At 37.0% G+C, this 22,964-nt stretch overlaps 1 protein-coding gene across 1 annotated transcript; it reads right to left on the bottom strand.

Moving 5' to 3' along the window:
• Window positions 1–16,470: 16,470 nt before the first annotated feature.
• Window positions 16,471–19,503, bottom strand: LOC104446860 (disease resistance protein RUN1). Its single transcript, XM_039313394.1, is given in 5 exon segments — window positions 16,471–17,037; window positions 17,219–17,359; window positions 17,474–18,563; window positions 18,696–18,707; window positions 18,959–19,503. Coding segments are annotated over 5 exon segments (2,355 nt in total).
• Window positions 19,504–22,964: the final 3,461 nt, after the last annotated feature.

Below are 22,964 nucleotides of genomic sequence, written 5' to 3' on the forward strand. Positions count from 1 at the left end.
GTATAATAAGGCTTCTATTAACTAGAACCTAAGCTAACCTACTTATTGAAACCTAAGTTTATTAATCTAAGCTAGCCTATTGAAACAAAGCTAAGATAATCTAGTTAGGCTTCTTCAGACCACCCTAGACCGCCACCCTTGGCTCCTCCTCGGCCGCCGGGTCATCAGGAGACGAGCTCTAGCTCTCATCAATACATCACTTTGTTCGTGGAGAATCACTTACGCAATGGAACGAAGACCCAAGAAAGTTAGACGTAATCAGATTTCCCCCACTTCCGGGAGTCTTTTTCCTGACTTTCGTCTTCTTTGCGCGTAAACCGCGGAAGCTACAATCAGAGCCACTATTCGAAAATGATCGTGTGAATTTTCACGGAACCGAAGTTTCTTTCTCCTATGTTCATTTTGGAACTTTCCTCGTTCCCTCCCCTCCAAATGAATATCCCACACCGGTTCTGGGAAATTTCTTGAGTTCAGAAAGTGATTGGCAATAACATTTTTACTTCACTGAATTTTGTACTTTGAATAGGCGACGACTTCGGGCTGCCAAGACTTAAAACGAAGGGTCACTAACGGGATGGAGAGTGAGGAAGAGAGTGAACTTTAGCGCAAGCCAGTGAAGAATGTAGATGCAATTCTAGCATGAACTTGACTTTACCCATATTCTCAGAGGAAATCAATTGGCATTTTCTTTCGCCCAATGAAAAGGGACTCGACTCTTCCAAAGGAGAAGAAAAGAAAGAATATATCTATATTATTCAGATTAGTACAACAGAAATAGCAAATTACTTGAACACATTTACCTAAATGATGTTTTGACCCATAAAATCTCAAAGTAGTACTATTGCCTCAAATTTATCATTCATTATAATTCCGTCCAATTCTGCCATTAAAATGTCATATGTGGCAGCTAGCAAGGCTAATAGTGTTTGTGGGGCATGCTTATATGGAAATTTTTATGCCTGATGACCATATCGCCATTTTTCATTGGAGACCCATGTAAAACTGGGGAAACTTGAACCTATCCAACTTGTCTTTACCGTTATTAAGTCCAAATTGCATATTGCAAATTGAACTCCAGGTAAGTGATTGGGGGACCTTTGAAAACTTGTTCGACTCTCAGTCTATAGAAAATCTTGCCTTGTAGTGATTATGCACGAATTGCCTAATGCTCTCCTTCCATGTCGGAAAATAATTATTTCATATGAATATAGCGTCCTGCTAATCTCCAGCAAAGCCAATCGCATTCCCCATGATAAGCCCAGCCAGGGGAAAATTGACATCAACCCTGAGAAAAACATCTTACCAAAAATGTGAAGAGAGATGACTCACATGTCTCTCTCTACATCCTCAGATTGAGCGTGCTTGCATTATCAATGAGATCAGGACTATACTGCAAACTTTTGACTGTCTTGGTACCGGCGATGGTGAAGTTACCTTATAAAAACAATAACACTGAGACAATAACTTCTCCTTTTTTTTCTTACTTTTATTAGAAACGAGATTTCAAATCAGTTGGTATCAATGAACTATTGGATTTGGATAAGACACGATATTGGGTAAATTGTTTACAAATGAGATTGTTTATGTTCGATGATAGGAGAAATTCATTGTACATCTTACTTATAAATATAAATAACAAAAGACTAATAAAATCAAATGATTCGATGTCTAAATAAAATTGGTATATTGCTTTAGGGAGTATCAATTACTTTTCTATGGGCAGAGTTGCTCCCATTGTAATAAGATTTGAAATGAAGTATACAGCCTTTATGGGGTAACGTCCTAAAAAAGGTAGCTAGCATTTACAGCTCCTTACCGCCCTTTATGAAGTATAAAGGGAGGGAGGCAGGTGATGCTATGGTTTTGCAATTTGACCATGTGCAGTAAATTGTCCGTGAGATGAACACGTGTTAAATGGATTAATCCCGGATACAATGATGGTAGCGGTGAATATTCATCACCAAAAAATAATGTACTAATTCAAATAGCTCTTCATTTTGCACATTAAATTTTCAAATGAAATAGCTAATCAGTAACGAAACTAACAGAAATCCGACGTCCACTCTTAGTAGGATAACCAAGGTCAATCTTGTAGATTCACAGTCAGACTCAAATGTCGGCTCATGTGGTTGGACATTTGAGTGGAGTGTTGTGTTATAGTGAACTGTATTCAATGGCTTCAGGGTAGTAAACTACTCCTGAAATTTGACCATCCAATTACTTAGCACAAAAATAAAATCGATATAAAAATGGCGAAGTTAATTTTTAAGGGAAAAAATGGATTTCTTTAGCGGAAAATAAGCGCACAAACTCATCTTCGGATAGCTTCTAGCTAACACAAATACAAAAAGGATAATTGTATCATTGCTTGACTTTGCTCTCTGCGCTCATACCCTAGATCATAAAAAGAACTTAAAGAAAACTTCACATATTGATGGCTCCATCCTATATGCTACAAATTATGCAGATCATTATCAACAACAAAAATTACAAATGAAGAGGATTAGTTACTAAAAAACCAAAAAGTATGGGAGCTAATTGCAAAAAGCGAAAGTGAAAATATACGCAATTCCTTTATCCTTCTTCAAATTCTCCCCATTTCCCTTGATTTTTTTAGCCCGGAATGATATTCATGGAATGACAAACATTGTCAAGAAGTCACTTCTACAACAAGGCCTAGCCCATATACTCGATGCGGCTTTCACTTATGCAATATTCAAGTAGATGGAGATTTAATTAATTGATGGATGATTTTTTCTTACCAATTTATCTCGTAACAATTCATTTTTAGATAGGGTTTTCAACTGTCGTTGGGTGTCATTTTCTTGTATGTTTCCTCAAATAAAGATTGGTATTGCTTTAAAAGTGTCACGAAAGAAGAAATTATCTAATTTCTCTTTTTTTGCTCCCTGTTTTTCATCTCAATGTTGAATTCAACAGCTCTCGATTTGTCAAGTGATCTCCTAACATCGGTTTCATTTGGAAGAAACTATCGCATTGTTATTTTATGAGAGGAGTTTGGGTTAGAATTTATGATTGATGATTAATTTCTAAGCGAATATGAATTCACTTGGCTTTTTTTTTCTCTTCTTTTAAGATTATAAAGAGTTTTATTGCAATTGTCATACAAAGTCTTGTTATCACAGATAGAAGTTCTCTAGAGACACTAGTTAAGACCGCAAAAAGTAGTAAAAGCACATTCAAAGCATTTTGATAAAGTAAAAAACAATCTGCTATATACTTTATTAGAGAAAAGAATCATCCGAACCAACAAACTGGTTTAAGTTCTTTGGCCAAAATATTGCTTTAGACGTTAGAAAAACTACAAAATACCGAGTAAACAAAATTAAAAAAAAGTGTAGTAAAAATATTTGTTCACGAAATATAAAAAGAATCCAACTTCATATTTTCATTCATGTTCCAATGAAGCTAGAGGATCAGCAGGAGAACTGGCCCATCTATTCAATCTTGGAGGCCCATTTAGTGGAGTTAACTTGAGATTGTTTTAAGTTGGGTCAGTCCAAGATTTTTTCCCGAGAATTTGCCCAACATTGCTTCGCGCTTGTTAGATTTTTTCGTGGCATTTTCACAAAGGATGAGCCGTCCTTTTGATTTTGTTCTTAAACGTTGTTAATACAATGTAAATAACGAGAATTGGCACATCGCTTTGGAGAGTATTCGTATGGGCGGACAGCAAGATGTGAAATGAAGTATAAGGGTATTGGGTGACGCTCAGAATAGGGTTACTAGCACTAGTAGCTCTTTATTGTTCTTTATGAAGTAAAAATTTGTTCAAGTTTTGGAATTTTATTGTGTGCGATAAATTGCATGTGAGATTAACATATGTTACAATATGATAAATTAGATTTTGGAAAAAGACAATTGATGTATGTGATTGTGAACCCTTAATGATTGTATTTGACAATTCAGTAATAAACTTTCGACATATCACTTTGTTTCATAATGTGATTTGATCACTTGCGCGAAGACTATAGTAATCCTTTGTTCTTACCAATTCGTGCCTTTAGAAAGCGATTGGCAATACTATTTCTACTTTATTGAATTTTGTGTTTCAAAATGGACAACTTGGGGCCACCAAGACTTAAGACTTACCGAGGGTGACTAACAAGATGGAAATTGAGAAAGGGAATGAACTTTAACAAAAGCCGACAAATGATATAAAGACAATCGAACTTGACTTACCAATATTCTCAATGGATATTACTTGGCATTTTACTTGCCAAATGGGACTCAACTCTTCAGAGAGAAAAAGAAATGAGAGAATAATTCTGTGTTATTAAGATTAATATTACAGAAAATCTTAAACCAATACCACTAGAGCACATTTACCCTCCATTGCAATGTCAGGTTTCATCGTTAAGTGCCATATGTGGCAATCGACGAGGGAAATGGTATTTGCAGGGCACGCTTATGTGGTGATTTTTGTACATAATGACCATATTGCCATTTTTCAATGGAGGCCCGTGCAAAATGAGGGAGACCCAAATCTGCTCAACTTGTTACCACTATTGTGAAATCCAAAATTACGTATTTAAATTAGAATTTTATAAAAGTGATTGGTAGACCCACGAAAACTGCCAGGCTCGACATCCTCAGGAAATCTTAACCTCTGGTGACTAAAATTTCCTGCTAATCTTCAACAGGCCAATTCCAATCGCTATGATGAGCCCAACCTAGCAAATTGACATCCACCCTAAGAAAGCATATTTCCCAAAATCTGAAGAGACATGACTTACATGTTTCTCACCACAACCTCGATATCATATTAGAATGTTTAACCTAAAAAAAAAAAAAAAGCTATTAAACAGAGAGATTACATATACAGATAAAAAGATACATAGCATAGCAAAGGTTACTTTGTTAGGTTTTAAACATTGTAAACTTACTTGAAGTCTAGGTATATAAAATGGGTGGGTTGAGTCGGGTTTATGACATATTGAAAATGACTCGACCCATATTGACTCATTTATTGTATAAATGAAGTAAACATAATATTTCACAGTTATATGATTCTAAGAGGAGAAGACAAGTATTGAATCCCTTCTACTGTGCATGCAATTCAGGCTTTATATTTTAATTTTTATTTTATAATTAATGTACGCAAAATATAAACACGTCTTTCTATTTCTTTCTATTTGGTAAAAAAATTATTTTACAAAATAGAATTTATTAATGTACACACTTAACTCATGTGTTTGTTACATTTCTTTTTACCACAATGATTCTAATACAACCACAAAATAGAATTTATTGTAAATTATTAATGTCTCTTTAAAAAATATATTTCAAATTGTTTACTTCAAGTAATTTTACAATGTTTAATACCAAACAAAGCAACTTTGAACTTGGCTTTGCTATTATATTAAATCTTCCAATTTGGAAATTTAAGCCATTATAGTTATAGATAAGAAGAAAACAAGTAGACCTTTTAATAAGGGTAATGACGATTTATCGCATGCCTCATATCATCTTGCAATGGCCATGCCTGAGCCATAACAGAGCGACAATGTCAATCTTTCTCGAGAATCACGCGATCCGATTATCATCGCAATCTCTGACAACTCCCGCCACTGTCGATCGCTCCTATAGTTCCATGTGCCCAGCTAGGAAACTTACCTCGTAAATCAGCCGAAAGACTGGTTAATCTATGGTAGGTAGTCTGCTGACTATAGCATTGACCTAAACTTACCTCGTATAATGTGAAGGTTTGAGAAAGATATGCTGTCGAAATTTTTTTAAAACTCTAGCATTCAAATTTAGTTGGATCATTGCGAAAAAAAAAAAAAAAAAAAATTAGTTGGATCACGATTTTATCAAAGTTGATATTACGAAAAATCGTAGACCAATACATCTATAGCAAATTTACTTCAAACTACTATTTTGATTATAAAAATACCAAAATTGGTATGTATCTTATAAATTTATCCTGAACTAATTTTTTAACTGTCAGAAATATCAAATTAGTATATTTGTAATAAATTTTCTCTAAATTAGTTTACATTAAATTGAATTAATACTACGAAAAATTGCAAAATGGTATACTTATAATAAATAATGGATAAAACCTCAAATTGGCACACTTGTCCACTGTCACATGTCATTAAATTAAGCAATTTGATGATAAAATTTAACAAAAACTAACAGAAAATAAATTTGTCACATATGTACTAACTTGGAGTTTTTTGTGGTCAAAAAATTAGTTTTGGTAAATTTGTTGGAGATATATTAGTTTTGGATTTTTTTGTGGTATTAATCATTTTTTTTATAAGTTGAGTATTGAATTTGTCTAGGTAGTTTTATCTAGAATGTGAATTTTAGTATAATATTGTCATTTTGATTTGATATTATAGTTAGGATGAACGATGAATATTTTTGAACATATAAGACTATTGTTTGACAGCTATAATATCGTTGAGTTATTAAACTAAGTTTTTATTTTTTGGGAAATTTGTTCCGTTTATCTTTTCTTTCTTTGCCTCTCTTTTCCTTAGTGGATTCCTCGGTTCGTTAGTGATCAAGATAGTGCTCGATCCTTGGACTGGCTTATCAAGGCGAAAATTCGGCTAAAAATAGTAAGGTTATTTACTTGCTAAATTGGCAAAATCAATTTATTTATTTGATGCTTCAATGTATCCCGATGTCAACCTTACTCTATGATGAACCCTTTTTTCGTAAAAAATAAAAAGAAGATCACATAATTACAAATACCATCCTCACCTTTTGTATCAATATCGATTCTCATCCTAAGTTCTGAAAGTCCGTAAGCTGCATTCTCATGTTCAACATACGCCTTTGCTTAGAAAAAAAAAAATACTCCACAAGAAAAAAAAACAAAAATAATACGTATCCATTGCCCTATCCTATATTCTACAAATTATGCATCTTATTGCCAATGAGAAAAAGCAAATTAAGAGGATTATTTACTAAAACCTCAAGACTATGGCAACAATTTGCAAAAATCAAAAGTGAAAAACATACGAATTGCTTTTTCCTTCTACATTTACCCCCATTTCTTTGATTTTGATAACCCCTTGATAAAATTTACGTGATGACAAACAGTGTCAATAAGTCATGTCTAGCACAAGGCCTAGCCCATCCTGACTTAATTTAAGATGGTAGAAGTCATAGATGTGGCTGTCATTGATGCAAGATTCGAAATCAAGACCATTCTATACTGACGAGTAGATAGAGATTAATTAATTGCTAGATGATTTTTTTGGCCTTATTTACCTCCTGACAAATAATTTCAGATAGGTTTAGCAATAGTAGATTGGGTGTCATATTCTTACATGCTCCAATTTGGTAATTCAGGAATTATTTTACAATGGAGAACCTTAATAATTAAATGGAACATACCTAAATTCGTTTTTTTGTCCCTACTTCTAGGTAAATATGTTAAACTATCATGTGATCCTATTAGAATTTGGATTCTAAAATCTAAACAAATTACCGAATCTTCTGATTCGTTAATATTTCAAGTGTTTTTAGATTGTGTCATATACGTTGTAAGTTCAGACTATATTTTCACTTAGTTTAAACTGTAATTTTTTGTGCTATAACATTGGTATTATTATGTGCAACATGGCACGATTGTAATCTTGTGAATGCATGATGTATTTGGCTTGCTTTCTTTCATTTGGTTTGTGGTGGTATAAAAAAGGGAGATTTTCTTTTAATTTAAGAACAAACTGATCCCTTGAGTTTTCTTTTTTGAGATGATATGTAGTTGCCCCAGGTGCGGGAGATGCTATATGACCTGAAGAGAGAGATGGGTCAATGGGTGTGGAGCGAACGTACATAATGATACTAAAATATGTCTTGGTCACTCCGTGCCGATAGGCAGGGTATGATGGACGGTGGTGATTTGTCGGGGTGGGGCTGACTCAAGAGGTCAAAATGCTAAGGCAACTCAAGCTACATTTGGTTCGATTTTGGAAATGAGCTTTAAAATAATACAAAAACTAAAAGCCTAAAATTCTTTGGGGAAATGCAATTTATATTTGGTAAAAACTTCTTTACATAGCATTTGGATTCAGTTGGCACTCATAAAATTGCATCGCTCTTAGAAAGCCAATAGCCTGCAGTGTTTGAGAGAGCATTTACGAGCACATTTGGGCCTCTAAAGGCCCTTGACCCGAAATTTTGGTTTTTGATAATATAATTTTAAATATTCTGTGCAAAATTTTGTTTTGAAAATGCTCCAAGCCCAAGGCATGGATATTTTTTTTCTTCCAATCTTGCTGTCACTAACATATTAGTATTCCTATCTTACCCTTCAATCTTGGATGGAGAAGGTCAAGGGACCCCAGCGTAGCTTTGCCGATGACTGGGGAGACATCGCCAAGCTTTGTTAAGGGTCGCTCAATGCCATCTAGCTCACCAATGGTCAAGTATCGCATCGCCTAGTCTGCGGCCCTAACATTACGCCACCAGGGTGTGCCCGACCTCGGCAGCGTGTCCCCTAGCGTCGCGCGACGTCAATGCCGGTGATATGATTGTGCCACCTGCCTGAGCTTTCATATACAACTGCAAATTTCTTCCTTTTCCCTTTTTCTCCTTATTTTAGAAATTGCTTTGCAATAAGTTTATTGCACATTATTTACCGAACACTATTTTCTTTTTATGCAAATCCTTTTAAGTCAATATCCTTTTCTCACTTGCAAAGTCTAAGTTGTAACGAGAGAAATCAACTAATCTTCCCGTATTGACCTTTTGATCTTTGAGATAATTTGATCTAACACTTTTTTGGAAACAAATAAATAATATAAACTTTAGACATTTGAAATAGAAGCACAGACAAGATGAAGAGAACTTCTTATTTAGAATGCTTTCTTTATGTGATTTCATACTAACAATTTTTTAACTTCAGATCTGTATATAGAAGCTAAATGCACACAAACTAAGCACGAATGTCAGTAACATTTATTGAAGAAAACAAAACAGTCCACACACCATTTAATGAAAAAAAAAAAAAACAAACCGCTTATTTTGTTTGCATATATAAATAAACAGCCTGAAGTCATTAATGGCTCTTCTTGATAAAATGCTTGCAACCTTCTTGAAGAACAGTAGCAGCCTATATAGAAACCAACAAGTGACGTGTTCAAATTTTCAACGATCTAACAATCAATTTTATATCATTCTAACAGTCTTAAAATTGAATTTGGAAATCACCAGCACCAAAAATGGTCCATAATTTTTTGAAAGAATCTACTTTTAATAGTTTCATCAAAAGATCTTCAACTTGATCTTCTAATTTGTATAAATTAAGCTCAATTTCACCATTTTTGACACATCCACGAATATAGTAATACTTGACGGCAATATGTTTGCTTGGTGGGCCTTCTGTTCATGCTTTAATTCACACAATATCCTTCGAAGTCATATTGTTTGACATGCCACTACAACTAATATTATGTATTATGCTTTAGTAGTCAAGAGTATAACAACTTGTTTTTAAGACAATCAAGAGATTACTTGTGATCCAAGAAAGAAAGCATATTTAGAAGTACTTTTTTGAGTTTCGATATCACTGTCTCAATCATTATTTGTATACACCACTAGATTGAAATTGTTAGTACAAGAATATAAACTCCATGATTGCAAGTTCCACTTACCATAAGATTCTTTTTGTTGCCTATATATGAGATTGGTATGATTTCCCCATGAACTTACCAATAATTCCCACACCATAAGTAATATATTGCTTAATGGAAGCCAGATATCTTAAATAGCCAACAATGTTTCTGAAATAAGTGTTGTGACCAAATGGTACATACAAGCTAGAGTCTCAGATGGACCTTAACTCGATAACAATGCAAACGGACCCTCGATCATAAATCTCTTCCAAGACCATACCTCACATAAACATGGGATTTGCAATTTAAATTTGAAACTATCCTAAAAATTCTATGTAAAGAGTTGCCACTAATTTAATGAGGTCAATTAGAAACCAAGTGAGTATGAGAGGATACGTCACTTTTTATGCAATCGGAGATCTAAGGAATGAGGACTTGATTAAACCAGGGTCATTTTGATACTTAAACTTGATTATTTGCTCACTAAATTCTTGTTCGCTACATGTCTAGGTGATGATTGTTTATTATGCTCCTAATGATTTAACTTAATCATACTAAAAGTGGAAATCAATAGTCAATGTATTGAAAAAGCACCATCAAGTAAAATCGACATGAGATTGTCCAAATAGCGACTTAGCATTGTTTCCATAAAAGGAAGCATTCGAAAATTTATTGTGAAGCCCAAAGGCTTATTTAATTTTGAGTTCAATTTTTTGCTAAATTAGTTCTAAATTACAATCAAAACTAAAAATATAATGAAACTAGTCAAAATCTAATTTCTAAGCAAATTTTTTGGATTTTTTTTTTATTTTTATTTCTAAGGCTTAATACCCTGAAAAACCTTAAACTGGTACACCTGTGACAAATTTACCCAAAACTATTTTTTTGACTACCAAAAACTCCAAACTGGTATACTTTTGACAAATTTACCTCAAACTTGTACACTTGTGACAAATTTACCCTCTGTTAGTTTTTGTTAAATTTTACAGTCAAATTATTAAGTTAAATGACACATGACTATACCAATTTGGGATTTTACACCCCGTTTGTCACAGTTTACATTTTTTGTGATTTTTTTGTAGTATTAATCCAATTTAGCGGAGGGTATATTTGTCACAAATTTACCAATTTGAGGTTTATTGTGGTCAAATAAATTAGCTTTTGGTAAATTTGTCATAAATATACCAATTTAGAGTTTTTTTATAGTTAATCGGGGTAAATTTGTCACGGGTATACCAGTTTGAGGTTTTTATGATTAAAAAAATAGTTTGGTGTACATTTGTCACATGTATACTAGTTTGGGGTTTTTCGGGTATTAACCCTATTTCTAAAATGAACTTCGGATGTCAAGGACCCGGTCCGAATTGTGGGTCGAACGGGACCCTAGCGGTCCGGGTTTAGTCGAACTTGGGCCGGCCTTCAAGCCCGGTCCGAATATGGCCTAATCACCGAATCTATTCAAAATCATTTTTTATGTTTGGCCCGGTCTATTGTCTAAGCCCATTCATTTAACCCACCCCGGATCAATTACCTAGATTTGACCCGACTTCATGGGGTTGCATGGAAACGTTCCTAAAAAGTGTTTCGGAACACTTCTTTGTTTTTTTTTTTTTGGTAAGTAACACTTTTTTGTTTTTTTTGTTCCCGGGAACAAAAAAAGAACAAAAACGCGTTTGGTTGCGTTTCTGTTCTTTTTTTGTTTTTTTGTTCCCAGAACAAAATAGGAACAAAAAAAAGAAAAAAATTTTTTTACTTCTTGACTTCAGAAACACTTCTTCAACGCCTAAAAGGAACAAAAATCAAAAGAACAAAAAACAAAACCGGAACACTTTCGCCCGTTCGTTTGTGCTCTCCCTTCTCCTTCGTTCGTTCGTTCGTCCCCTTCTCGAGCAGCGAGGCCGAGCCTCACCCGCGTCGGCAAGGCCGAGCTCGCCCAGCCCAGGTGAGGCTCGGCCTCGCTCGAGGGGAGATCTTCGGCTAGGGTTCTGGCGAGGGGCTCCGGAGGACGGTGCGATGGCGGCACGGCACTAGAAGCTTCGAGATCGACACGGGGCGACGCGGGCAAAGACTGGCGGACGGCAGCACGAATGGTGTGGTGAGATCGGGAAGGCGTCAAGCTGCGGGCTTCGAGGTGGCGCGACGGTAGCGTCTACGGAGGAGGCTGGCTGCGGGGGCACGAGATTTGCAAGTGGAGTGGCGGTGAGCGGTGGCGTCGCGAGGTGTAGCGGCGGCGAGATCTCGGTTGGCGTCGCAAGCGCAGTGCTCGGCTCCAACGGCGGGGCGGTGAGGCTCGGCCTCGCCCGCGCCGTCGACGCCGAGCCTCGCCTTGGTTGGGCGAGCTTAGGCTCGCCCGGATCCGGCGAGGCTGCCGGCCTTGTCGGGTCGATCACCGGAGGCCGGCGACCGGCCGAAAGAAGAAAAAAATAAAAAGAAAGGAAAAAATGGAAAATAAAATAAAAATATTAAAAAATTAAAAGAAACAAAAAAAGAATAAAATTTACCAAACATGTTTCTATTCATTTTTTATTCCCAACAAACGTTACCAAAAGCGTTCTTTTGTTCAAAAATTGTTCTCCGGAACATAAACACTTTTTTTTTTTTATTTCTGTTCCCGGGAACAGAAAAGGAACAGAAATAAAAACATGCGCGCCCCATATATCCAGATTTTTTTTTTTGACTTTTTATTTTGATTTTTATATTTTCCATTTTATATTTTATATTTTCTGTTTTATCAATTTTTGTATTTCTTTTATTTCTTCCTTCCTTCCTTCTCCCCATCGTCTTGCTGGACGCTCGCCGGAGGTCGCTTTCCCTTTGAACATTCCCAACCACCGGCCGGCCATCACAGTAAGCCACCATCTCCGATCATCTAAGCATCGCTTTCGGCCATCTATTCCGGCCACCACCGGAACGTTACCAGCGGCAATTTCCAGTGACCAAACCACCACCTCCATCTTGACTCACCGGTTAAAACAGAGACTTCAAGCATTCACAGCACACCAATAATAGAGATAGACAGAAGCAAACCAGTGTGAACACCTCCCAAGGATGAATACACAATCCCGCAATCCGAATCCATTTGTTCCCCGTAAACAGCCATCGACGACCGCCATGACAAGCAAATCCGGAAGTGATATGACAAAGACACGGATTACTGCCCACAGTGATTAAGTAAGATTCCACAAAATCGTGCTTAGTAAACAATACAATCAGGTCAAAACATGCATATCACATTTGCATGTCTTCGGACTCAACCGCAGTAGGCATTACCTAAGGATCAGACTTCGAAGAAATTTCATCGAACGTGTGGAGGGCGTCTCAATCTAATGGTCTAAATGCAGGGATTCAACGATGATTCGCGTTCATATTGATACCAGTCTCAAATTTCCAGCCTCGTTTTTGACTTATAGATGAACATTCGAGCTCTATCTTGAAAGCTTGGTTGCGGCGTCTGAAGATTGATGAATTCGATGTCGTCGGCGACTGGCTGATGATCAGAGATGGCGGACGGAGAGTTGTCCCCAGAGCTACGATTCTCCTCCTTTTTGCTGCACCGGAATGCGTTATCTATCGGTGACGTGCTCCCATACCGTTGCGGCGAGTCTCGTCTCTCGTCCAATTATAATAAGATGGCGAAATTAAGTATACACTCTTAATGGGTTGGCACATTTCAAAAAGGGTGGCTAGTATTGATAGCTCTTCTCCATCTTTTTATCTAGAGAGAGGAAAAGGAGGAGAACGAGGAGGGGGTGATGCTATAATTTTGGAATTTGATCATGGATGGTAGGTTTAATTTGAGGTGAATATGTGTTACGATATAATGAATGAAATATGAAAAAAGTTATTATCGGTGTACATGATTTTGAACCTTAATGATTGTAATTAATAGTTTTGTAACGAGCATTTGATATATCGTATTCTTTTTATTTTTATTTTTTGTAAAAGGTAAGAATATATATAAGATTTGGATAAATATACAAAAAATTCGGCGCTAAAACTCACACTCTAGCTATAGAAACAGGAAGAGTGAGAGGAAACCGAATCGAAAGATACAGGGCAATAATAACAACAAGCTATACTACCCAGAACAAGGAAACAACCAGATTACAATCACCAACTCTTGAGGTCCAATCCAAAGAAAGGCGAAGGATGGAGAGGATGTTAGGAAGATGTAGCCGAAGCAAACACGGAGAGTGTGAGTTTGGTAATGTGATTGGGTCACTTTTTGGGAGACTGTAGTAATCTTATTTTTGGCTATGGGCAACCACATTTCTACTTTATTGAACTTTGCGTTTCAAATAGATGATATCGAGCCAACTAGACAATCTAGTATGAACTTACCAATATTCTCAGTGGAAATTATTAAAATGTTACTTAGCATTTCACTTACCAAATGAATCAGACTCAACTCTTCAAAATGTTAAAAAGAAAAACAAAATAATGCATACATATTATTTGGATTAACATCATAGAAAATCTTAAATCAACAGCCTTAAACAATTTACTCAAAATTATTGACTCACATGGACCCCCAAAGTGGTACGCTATTCCAATTTTACCCCCCATTTCAATTTCGTCCACTTTGGCCTTTAAAAATTTGAGTGCTTCGTCATCATGAATTAAGCTGTTTTTGGCTTTCAAAAGCTCTTAAAATAAGTTTTGATATTTGGTAACACAATTTGAAAGACTTTAACAAAAATTTCTGCTTTGAAATGCTTGAAGCTCGAGGCAAGCCTCACCTCTGGGCTTTAGTATTTTCCAAATGCAAGTTCGGGAGTTTAAGGAATTTTTTTCCGTCCAATCTTACCATCACTAATATATTTGTAATAATATTTTACCCCTCAACCTTGGATAGGAAAGAGAGAGCTATGGTCGGTCATGGATAGGAAGCTTCATGAAGGAGGCCAAGGGTTGATGGACACTGGCAAAGCTTTGTTGACGGTTGCACGATTTCGAGAAGCTGTGTGAGGGTGCTTGATGCCAGATTTAGCTTGCCGAGGGTTGATTGTGGCATTGCGTAATCGTGTGGCTCCGACATTCCACCACTTGAGGTCATGGGACACTGGCATCGAGTGTCGTGTAGCCTTGGGTCAAGCAACACTGGTGTCACGTCTCCAAGGTTTGGTTGACCTCTGCGGTGTATTGCCCGGGGTCGCATGAGGTCAGCACTAGTCCTACTGTCGTGCCACTTTCTCATGCTTTCATATGTACCTGCAAGTTCCTTCGTTCTTCCTTTTTAATTTCTTTTTTCTCATTCTAAAAATTGCTTTGCAGCACTCATTTTAGAAGGTGCTTGCCAAATACTGTTTGCTTTTCATGAAAATCCTTGGACGTCAATCTCCTTTGCTAAAATGCAAAGTTTCTTAGACACTAGAGCTCTCCTTTTATATACCTATCCAATGCAATCTACCTAGTGACAATAGTGGAATCAACTCATTTTTCCTGTATAGACCTCTTGATCTTTGAGACAATACGATCTACACTTCCCCTAAGATATATATTATATTAAATTGAGCAAAACTTACCACCCCAGAATTTTAAAGCATGAAGTATTGGCATCATTAATTGGATTAAGAGAGGCAACAGAGGTCCACATGATAAATTAAATGGAGCAACTTGGAAGACCATGACCATTTTAACAAGCATCCTCTCAATTTTAGAGTTATTGCACTCTACATTACAAATCATAAAGAATCAGAGGCAAAAAAGAAAAAAATGTTCCCCAATCATGTCAGTAGCATGGTGCGAAACCTCTGTTTTATAATGATATTGAATTCTAAGTGAAGAACCAGACGCTTGCAAATCTCTAGTGGAGGTCCAGAAAAGGGAAAAGCAAAGACATTGGAACCCAAAGTCTCACCGTAGTGGAGACCGTCTTATCTTCTTTGTTAAAGGTGATGAGCTTTCCCCTGCATCTGTTTCAACTGGAGTTTCTTCCTCAGGTTGAATTATCTTCTTCTGAGTCTTCCCAGAAAACCTTCGTTTTTTTTTTCTAACAGCTGATGGTGCTGGGAACACCATCCTCAGATCAGCCCCTTCTTGATCGCACATTAGACGGAATCCACATATCTTTATGCCTCCTTTTCGTGCTACAATGCAAACTTCGAAATGGATCCAATCATTTTCCAGAAGCTTGTTCGCACTAAACAGACTCGTGTGTGGACAATAATAAAGCCACACATGGTCAGATTCCATTGAAGGAAATTCTCTCCTGTGATGCACCGCGTGTTGGCCATTAACAAATACATTGACAAAAAAAAATCGACCACTTTTCCTTCCTCCGGACTAAGTGCAAAACAGAGTGCTAGTCCTTTGACCTTATCATACAAGTCCTGTGGAACCATGAAAATTATGGAATCCTCTTCACAGGGGAAAATCCATCTAGTCATCTCTCTTCCAAATAGGATAATGTCGACCGAGCCCTTTTTTGGCAGTTTCTGCGACACAAAGGGGTACGCATATCAAGCATTTAAAGTTTAGAGAGAGAGAGAGACCTCCGGTAATGACAAATTAAGCACATCATCCATATTGACCCCTTTGCGGAATAATTCACAACATGAACTCAAGTCAACGGAAAGATGGCTGAAATGGGGAACCCCAAAACTTGAGAGCTTTTGCAGGGATTTGCAACGAGGTGCTGATAGTTTCCTACAATTTGATGGAAGCTGAGGAATCTCCTGTAGTAGCTTGCATCTGTTAAGATTCAATACGCCCAAATGATGGTACTTGTTGATGCATGTCGGCAAATGAGTAAACATGTTATATGAAAGGTCTAGAGCCTCCAACCTGGGAAAACTGGAAGAACTCTCAAGGAACTCTAATTCTGATAGATTGCAGCCTTTAAGAATTAGGATGGATAGTCTTTGGAATCCTAGACGCCATCAGGATCAGTTGAATCCTCCATGATTTTTGGAAATGTGATTAAATTCGAGCAGCCAGCAAGTTCCAAATGCATGAGATTTTTCAACTTATAAATGCACGATGGAAGCCTTACGAGGTTTTTGCAAAATGCTAAATCAATCAACTCCACAGAGACAAGATTTTGAATTGATGCAGGGAGTTCCTTAATAGCCGTCCTATCTAGAGAAAGAATTTCCAAATGTTCCATCTTTCCGTCAATATCTGGGAACTTCTCAAATTTAGAGCAACCAGAGAGACAAAGGATTTGAAGAGACTTAGTCATCAACGTGTTGGGAAAACTACTAAGATTAGAGCACAATCCTAGCGACAAAACTTCTAGCTTGACAAGATTTCCAACGGATGGGTGAACCTCCACCAAGCTCTCACACCCATCAAGAATCAATTTCTCCATATTTGGAGCCGATGACAGGTCGCAAATACTAACCAAGGACTCGCATTCACTGAAATTGATGGACTTCAGCTTTCTAAACTTCTGCAAAAACATACTAGTGCAGTCATTAAGCTCTGCAAATATTTTTTATAGCTATAAAAAGCAAAAAAACTAATCATCACAAGGGCTTTACCTGAAAGTTGCACCCTAATTGTCTGATATTACTTTTCGGTACATCGAGTCTCACGAGTTTATTAGGACCACAACCAAATTCTAGATTCGGGGCATTGGGCCATTCAAGCCATCTTAGCTCGTTAGGGAGACGTACTTGAGCTTGTGAAGAGATATGCACTCCAAGCAAAATGAGCATTCTCAACTTTTTCATATTTGTGAAAGCATCAGGACTGATGATTATTACTTCTGGTGGTGGGGGCAAGTCCAATACTATGGCCTTTATTGCATTCGTCCCCTATCCATAACAGAGCAAATTCAGTTGTTAGACAAATTTTCAGTAAAGATTTACGTTATACTGTTCGAATTAGAGTAATGTAAACCGAAATGTAGTAATATAAATAACTTTTACCGTATTATAACAAAAAATGTCTTCAACATCTTCCAAAAGCCATAATCTGCTGCGTTTCCCAGGATCATCACAACATTCTTGTTTAACAATATTCGTACCCATCAATTGAACCAAATCATGCATTTGCAGAGAACCATTCTCATTTTTTATCAAGGACTTCTCGATGAGAATTTCTATTCCTATGGTTGTCTTGAAATCACAGCTGTCAAGAACTTTCTGGATGTATTCTATTCTCTTTCCCTTAAAGAAACAAGCAATATCAAGGAAGATCTCCCTCTCATTGTTGTCCAATCCATCAAAGCTTGTCTTGAGAACTGAATTAATAGTTTGGTCAGGACTTTCAGAGAGTTTATGCAATGCACTTTCCCATGCAGCTTCATCTCTTCCACAAAAGAATGAGCCCAACACTTCAAGGGCTAACGGAAGGCCGTTAGCATAAAGCAGTGCTTTATCTATGAGATCCTTTCTTATTTCAAAATTGCTATTTGAAAAGGCAAGCTGACTGAAAAGGTCTAGTGCGTCATCGGGGTCTAAAGTTTTAACTTCATATACACAATTTATGCCATGAGAAGTTAATAAATGTTTATCTCTTGATGTAATAATGATTCTACTTCCTTTGCCAAACCAATCGCCTTTTCCAGCTAAGGCATATAGTTGATCTATCTTATCAACATCATCAACAACCAGGAGAACCTTCTTGCAACATAGTCTGTCCTGTATCAATTTAATTCCTCTGTCGACATTGTAGACCGTTAATTTATGACATAAGATCTCAAATAGAAGTTGTTTTTGCAAAGAAACAAGACCACTGCTTTGGTTCGATTTTTCTCTAACTTGCGCCAAAAAACTATGACATGGAAATTGCGTCTGAATAGCATTATATAGGGCCTTAGCAATCGTGGTCTTCCCTATGCCGCCAGGTCCCCATAGACCAATCATCAAAACATCACTACCAGCTGACTCTGACAAACTTATCAGTTCTTGAACTCGGGATTCTATATCGACTGGATACTCAGTGACATGTAAGAGTTTTGGCCGGAGACGAATTGATAACTCCTTGACGATGAATTGTATGAGCTCCGCTTCATCTCTGATGAGCATTCAAAATAAATAGAGACATGTTTTACCATTTCAAGCCATGGCAGGAATTCAACGTGTGACGTCATAAGGAAATTTATAAGGAGATTTAACAAATAACAAGATGAAAGGAAATAACAAATACCTGCGCCAACGTCTGCGGAAGGAAAAGTACAAAGAATCAGCGCCTGAAGACACTAATTACTCGGGTACTAGGAACCACACTACTCGTCTACGACAAAAAATTTCCGCTAGCTTGAAATTTTGGTATTTCAACTTTCGTGTCTACTGCGAATTCAAAGAAGTTGATGCATCGTTTCGGCAATTCGAAGATATACATACGATTTGATATCTAACAAACAATCACGAGCTAAAAACTGCAAAGCACTGCGTCACATTTGTGCATACCCGTCATTCAAGGGCCACCCAGACAAGCTACCAGCATCAAGGAGAGCCTTCTTCCATCTCTTCACTTCTTCCGAATCCTTCCCGAACTTGGACTCATGCTTAGCCATAGCTTCCTCATAACTCTTTTTTCCGTTCTTCACTTCTCTTGGTTCTACTTTGTAAAACACCGGGAACACGATCAGGTCATTTCGCTCCTTGCACTCCATGATTTTCGCGACCTCTTCCAAACACCACCATGAGGATGCATAGTTTTCGGAGAAAATGATGATCGCGACGCGCGATTCCTCAATCGCCCTCATAAGCCCCGGCCATATTTCCTCTCCTTTCCTAAGCTCCTCATCATCCACAAAAATGTTTAATCCATTCTGGTCCAAAGCTGTGTAGAGATGACTGAGGAAGTTCTTGCGAACATCCGGACCTCTGAAACTCAAGAAGACATGTTAATATTTTTTCGGATTCGAAGAAGAAGCCATTGAAAGAGCTGATGAATGATTTGCTTCAAGAATGTTTACTATCTGATGGGGTTTCAGAGCCCTACCTCTCATCTATATATATCACTTGTTCGTGGAGTATGAGTTACGCAATGGAACAAAGACCAAAGAAAGTTAGAAGTTGATCAGACTCCTCTCAGTACCGGGGGTCTCTCTTTTGGTTCAGGAGCTCCCACGTACAATCACAGAGGTAAAGTAGAGATGTTGCTCAGGTCCATATCTATCTGTCGGAGTTTCTTTTTGACTTTCGTCTTCTTTGTGCGTAGTCCCGCGCAACTATCAGAGCCATCCTGCCCCCTCTCCACGGGGAAGTACATGTCCCCACACTAGAGTTCTGGGCAATTTCTTCCCAATATCATTTCTACTTCATTGAATTCTGCGTTTTGAATAGACGACGATTTCGGGCCATCTAGACTTAAACGAGGGGTCGCTAATGGGATGGAAAATGAGAAAGAGCGTGAACTTTAGCGCCGGCCAACGAATAATGTAAAGGCAATCCTCGTATGAACTTGACTTAACCAATATTCTCCGAGGAAATTACTTGGCATTTTCACTTGCCAAATGAATTGGAATTTAAGACTCTGCAAAAGGAGAAAATAGAAAAAGATAATACATCTATATCATTAGAGTTAAATCATAGAAAATCTTAAATTGTTATGACTTAGACATAATTACCACAAATTATCTTAGGACAAGTAAAAACTTTCAAAGTGGTACCATTGCCTCAATTTTATCTTCCTTTGCGATTTCACCCAATTTTGACAATTGACATCCTCTGTGATAGGTGACGGGACTAATGATTTTGCACAGTACATTTATGTGACATTTTTAATAATTAAAAGATTATATATAAATTAAAAGATAAAAAAATGATGTTGGCAAAAAAAAAGGGAAATAATGAGTTTAACTATTAAGACAACTAAGAAAGTACTAATAGAAAAATGAAAAATTGAGAAAAGAAATTCTTATCCTCGAGTCAACGCCCCCAATGAACAGATTAAAGAAAAAACAGAGAATTGAATGAGTGAAGCACACAGATTTCATTGATACTTTTAATAGTATAACTAAAGTGATACCATAGAGAGATATCATCATTTATAAATCCCAAAATGATCATCTCATGCAGAATCTGTTTGATGTGTTATCATCATACCTAGGACCGTGCTATATTTTGCTATTTGATTTGTTACTTTACTAGAGACATGCACATGCGATGGCCATTTAAGATTTCATGCCTATTGAAGAGTTGTTCATGTGCTCCATTGTCGCATCCATTGTAACCATTAAAGAGACCATTGAAGATCCCCGCAACATTGAAGTTATCATGGGCATCCTTGTTGTGACAATCACGACCTCGAATTTCAGGCCAGCCACGGTTGTTGCCTCAAATCTGGTCCAAATTGAGGTCGGATGACCTTGGGTCTGGTCCAAATTGGTCCCATGGCCACACCATGATGTAATCGACAATTTAGTAACAAGCATTTGACATCTTCTATCCCCTCATGATGTGATTAGGACTACTGTGTGGAGACTTATGTTTAGCGTAGGACGTTAGTTGGGCAATATCATTTCTACTTCATAGAATTTTGTGTTTTAGATAGCTGATGACTTCGGGTCAACTAGACTTAAACGAAGGGTGACTAATGGGATGGAAGGTGAGAAAGAAAACAAACTTTAGTGAAAGCTGATACGGACTATAAGGGCAGCTGTAATATGAACTTGACTTACCAATCATAGAAAAGTACTTGGCATTTCACATGCCAAATGAAATGGGACTCAACTCTTTAAAAGAAAAAGAGAAGGAATTAAATTGGTATCGCTTGACCATATTTATCTTAATTTATTTTTTGAGCCATAAAAATCCTCAACGTGGTGCCGTTGTCCCACTTTTAAACGTCCATCCAATCCTAACCAATATTGTTGTTAAATGCTCTATGTTGTAGCTGGCGAGGTTAACAGTGTTTATGGGGGTATGCTCATATAGAATTTTCATGCATGATGAGCATTTTGCCATCTTTTAATGGAGGCCCACGCAAAATTGGAGAATCCTGAATCTTACTCAATACTACTATCTTTAAGTCAAAATTGCATACGAAATTGCATATATGTAAACTAGAACCATGTAAAAGTGATTGGTAGACTGATGAAAACTTGCTAGTTTCTAGTCCGTTGAACATCAGTGCATAATTCGCTCCTCTCCCACGAAGTTCCCTACTAATCTCCAACAAGCCGATCCCAATCGCTTCAGCGAGCCCAACACGGGGAAAATTGACGTCCACCTCCAAGAAAAGCGTATTTACCCAAAAGGTAAAGAGACATGACTCGTGGATCCCTGGGTTCGTTGGTGATCGAGATGGTGCTCGATCCTTGCACTGGCTTATCAAGGCTAAGATTCAGCTAAAAATAGTAAGGTTATTTACTTGCTAAATTGGCAAAATCAATTTATTTATTTGGTCCTTCAATACATCCCGATGTCATCCTTACTCTATGAATAACCTTTTTCTATTAAAAGAAGATCACATAATTACAAATACCATCTTCACCTTTTGTATCAATATCGATTCTCATCCTAAGTTTTGAAAGTCCGTAAGTTGGATTCTCATATTCATGATACGCCTTTGATTTTTCAAATTACTCTAACAGAAAACCTTATTTAAGCTCTCTCTCTCTCTCTCTCTCTCTCTGTGCACCGGTACCCAAGATCCTAATTAAAAAAAATAGTCTACAAGAAAAAACAGAAAGTAATACATATCCATTGCTCCGTCCTATATTATACAGATTACGCATATTATTGCCAATGAAAAAAGAAAAAGCAAATTAAGAGGATTATTTACTAAAACCATAAAACTATGGCGACAATTTGCAAAAATCAAAAGTGAAAAATACTCGAATTCCTTTTTCCTTCTTCATTTCCCCCCATTTCTTTGATTTTCATAACCCCCTGATAATACTTACAGAATGACAAACATTGCCAATAAGTTATCGTCTAGTATGAGGCCTAGCCCATCCTGACTTAACTGAAGATGCTAGAAGTCATGGATGTGACGGTCACTTATGCAAGATTCGAAATCAAGACCACTATACACCGACGAGTATATAGAGATTAATTAATTACCGCATGATTTTTTCTGGCCTTATTTACCTCCCGACAAATAATTTCAGATAGGTTTTGCAGTAGTAGATTGGGTGCCATTTTCTTACATAGTTACTCAAATAAAGTTTAGTAATGCTTTGAAATTGTTATGACAAAAGGAAATTATCTGATTTTAATTTTTGATTTGCCGTATTTCATCCAATTGTTGAATTCGAGGGCTCTCAATTCAGCAAGTGATCTCCTAACATTGATTCCACTTGTATTGCATTATCAAGAAACAAGCTGGGAATTGAATTTATGATTGATGATATGATGTCAGTTTCGGTAAGGTTGATAACTCGATGGGATTTAATTTGCATATGAGGAATGAAGATGACCCATTCTCCATAAGCCATACCACTTTGACCCAAAAAAAAAAAAA

Source organism: Eucalyptus grandis, chromosome 5 (assembly GCF_016545825.1).
Source record: "Eucalyptus grandis isolate ANBG69807.140 chromosome 5, ASM1654582v1, whole genome shotgun sequence".
NCBI classification, from domain to species: domain Eukaryota; kingdom Viridiplantae; phylum Streptophyta; class Magnoliopsida; order Myrtales; family Myrtaceae; genus Eucalyptus; species Eucalyptus grandis.